General features: G+C 38.8%; 1 protein-coding gene across 1 annotated transcript; it reads right to left on the bottom strand.

Annotated features, from left to right (window-relative positions):
- Window positions 1-203: 203 nt before the first annotated feature.
- On the bottom strand, window positions 204-1,847 carry LOC105801173 (uncharacterized). Its single transcript, XM_052623596.1, has 6 exons — window positions 1,827-1,847; window positions 1,571-1,645; window positions 1,266-1,463; window positions 1,032-1,145; window positions 598-873; window positions 204-248 (listed from the first exon to the last, which is right to left on the bottom strand). Exons 1-6 carry the CDS (start codon window positions 1,845-1,847, stop codon window positions 204-206), a joined length of 729 nt encoding a protein of 242 aa, XP_052479556.1.
- Window positions 1,848-3,199: the final 1,352 nt, after the last annotated feature.

The raw sequence follows: 3,199 nt of genomic DNA, 5'->3' as shown, positions 1-3,199 counted from the left end.
TGGATAGTTTGGTTGGTGAGGAATATTAGGGATTTTGATAAATTTTAGAAAATAAAAATAAAGTAATAGAATAAATTGAACCAAATCCTAACCCACCAGATTTAATAGAATTCAAATTGAATTCAACCTCCAACATATAACAAGAAACAATAATATTTCACATTTGCGCACAACGGCTTTTGAACACAAGACTTAGGGGTAAGCTAAAGCCTTATCACTGAACCAGTAGGCTCATTCTTGTCAGCAACCTAAAAAAAATAAAAGATAAGCCCAAAGAATCAGTTGGGCATAATTCAAAATTACTAGGGAAAAATCCAAAACAAAGGAATTGAACTTAGAACCTAAAGCAGACGTTCAAGGCACTTAACCACCAAACCAAATTAGATTTCTTAATAAAATTTAACAATACAAAACTTAAGAAAATTGGGGCATTACAATTCTCCCCTCCTAAAAGAAAATTTAGCCTCAAAATATACTTGACTAAAAAACATAGGGATACTACTGACGAATCAAGTCCTCAAGCTCCCAAGTGGCCTCCTCTGAACCATGATTCCGCTACAACACCTTAACTAACATAATGGTCTTTCTTCTCAAGACCTTAACCTCACCATCCAGAATCTGTATCGACTCCTCCTTAAAAGACAAATCCAACATCAACTCAATTTCCTCCATTAGAACCACATGAGAAGGATCAGATTGATAACGCCTCAACATGGACAAATAAAAAACATCATGGATGCGATCCAACTCCAGAGGTAGCTCTAATTGATAAGCAACTCGGTCCACACACCTCAAAATCCAATACGGCCGGATGAATCTAGGGCTTAACTTTCCCTTATGACCAAATCTGAGAACCTTTTTCCACGGAGACACCTTAAGGAAAACATAGTCCCCAACTTCGAACTCAATATCCTTTCTCTTATGGTCCGCATAAGACTTCTTTCTTTCAAAAGCGGCATTAAGTCAATCTCGAATCAAATGAACCTTATCCTCAGTCTCGGCCACTTAAGTCAATCTCGAATCAAATGAACCTTATCTTCAGTCTCTGCCACTAACGCAGGACCCAAAATCTTCCGTTCACCCAACTCGATCCAACAAAGCAGAGTACAACACTTCCAACCATACAAGGCCTCATACGGTGCCATCTAAATGCTAGACTGAAAACTATTATTATAAGCAAATTCAGCTAGCGGCAGAAATTCCTCCCAACTTCCCCAGAAGTCAATAACACAATTCTAAAGTGTATCATCTAAAATTTGAATTACCCTATTAGGCTTACCATCAGTCTGCAGATAAAATGTTGTACTGAAGTCCAATCTAGTACCCTGAGCATCATGTAATTTCTTCCAAAACTGAGAAGTAATCCGAAGATCCAGATCTAAAATAATTGATATCGGAACCCTATGATGCCTAATTATCTCGGCACCGTAACGTTTTGCCAACTTTTGTAAAGAATAGTAGGTCTTGATCAAAATAAAGTGAGCAGATTTAGTTAACTGATCCACAATAACCCAAACAGAATCCTTCTTAGTAGGTGTTGAGGGCAACCACTAACGAAGTCCGTAGTTACATGTTCCCATTTCCACAATGGAATCTTAACGGGTTGAAGCAAACCAGAAGGAAGTTGGTGCTCAGCCTTAACTTGCTGGAATGTCAGACAATGAGATACGAAACCGGTTACCTCACTTTTAACCCAAGTCACCAGTACAACTCTCCGAGGTCACAATACATCTTATTACCGCCGTGATGCATAGCATAGGGGCTATTATGCGCTTCTTACATAATAGGTTGCCTTAAATCCACATCACTAGGCACACAAATCTGACCTTCGAAACATGGGATACCATCGCTATTAAACCCAAAATTCGAAGTCTTATGCTCATCAATGTACTAAACCCGACTAATTAGAGACTCATCTAGAAGCTACTTATTCTTAATCTCAGTTAACCAAGTTAGCTTAACTTGCAACTTGGCTAGAATCCCACCATTATCAAATAAATTTAGGCGAGCAAACATCGCCCTCAACTCAGACATAGATCTTCGACTAAGAGCATCGACCACCATATTGGCCTTACCAGGATGATACTCTATACTGCAATCATAGTCTTTAAGCAACTCGATCCAACGACATTACCTAAGATTCAACTCCTTCTGAGTATGGAGGTACTTGAGGCTCTTGTGATCAGTGTAGATGATACAGCTCTCACCGTATAGATAATGCCTTAAAAATATCGTCGATAAACACTACGATGAGCTAATCCAGATATGGCTGAAAAATTCGATTCATGTGATCCATGAATGTAGCTAGAGCATTAGTCAAATCAAGTGGCATGACAAGGAACTTGTAATGCTCGTAATGATTCTTAAAGGCGGTTTTATGCACACCAACCTCCTTAACCTTTAATTGATGATATCCAGAACGAAGATCAATATTTGAAAACACTGACGCCTTACAAAACTGATCAAACAAATCATCAATTCTTGGAAGTGGGTACTTATTCTTTACTATCAATTTGTTCAACTAGCGGTAATCCACACACATCCTCATAAAATCATCCTTTTTGAAAAAGAGGACTGGTGCTCCCATTGGGGACACACTAGGTCAAATAAAATCCCTATTTAGAAGTTTTTAGAGCTGCAATTTTAATTCTTTCAGCTCCTTCGGTGCCATATGATATGGATCAATAGACATTGGAGCTATCCTAGACAAAACCAGAATTCCAAACTCAACCTCCCTATCCGGTGGTAACCCTGGCAAGTCCTAAAGAAAGACATCTGAAAAATCCTTAACAATGATAATTCCCTCCACAGTTGATCCCACAACACTCATGTCATGCACATAAGCTAATACACATCACACATTTTTCGAACAAGCTTTTCGATTACTAAAGTAGAGATCACGTTAGAGAGGTAATCTCGATGCTCTCTAACCATCACTACTTCCTCGCTATCCCCAACCTTTAGTGTCACTCTCTTAAATTCACAATCCAGACCAACCCGATGCTCCACCAACCAATCCATACCTAGTATCAGGTCAAACTCTCTGAACGATAACTCCATCAAGTTAGTCAGAAATACAAACCCCTGAACTTTAAGCTGACACCTCCTAAACACTTTACTAACTTGAACTGACTATTCCAACGGGATAATCACAGAAATCTCACTACTAGTGTCCTCACTAAAATTCCCAAATTACCCG

This window comes from Gossypium raimondii, chromosome 11 (assembly GCF_025698545.1).
Source record: "Gossypium raimondii isolate GPD5lz chromosome 11, ASM2569854v1, whole genome shotgun sequence".
Classification (NCBI taxonomy): Eukaryota; Viridiplantae; Streptophyta; class Magnoliopsida; order Malvales; family Malvaceae; genus Gossypium; species Gossypium raimondii.
Note: the sequence above shows the minus strand (reverse complement) of the source record. Positions and strands in the feature narration are given on the sequence as shown.

Coding starts and splice junctions, on each gene's coding strand:
- LOC105801173 (XM_052623596.1), bottom strand. CDS start 1,847: ATGGTATCCCATGTTTCGAAG. Junction 874..1,031: donor TGGCAGAGACTGAAGATAAG/GTTCATTTGATT, acceptor GTTTTCCTTAAG/GTGTCTCCGTGGAAAAAGGT. Junction 249..597: donor TTCTGGATGGTGAGGTTAAG/GTCTTGAGAAGA, acceptor TATTTTTTTTAG/GTTGCTGACAAGAATGAGCC.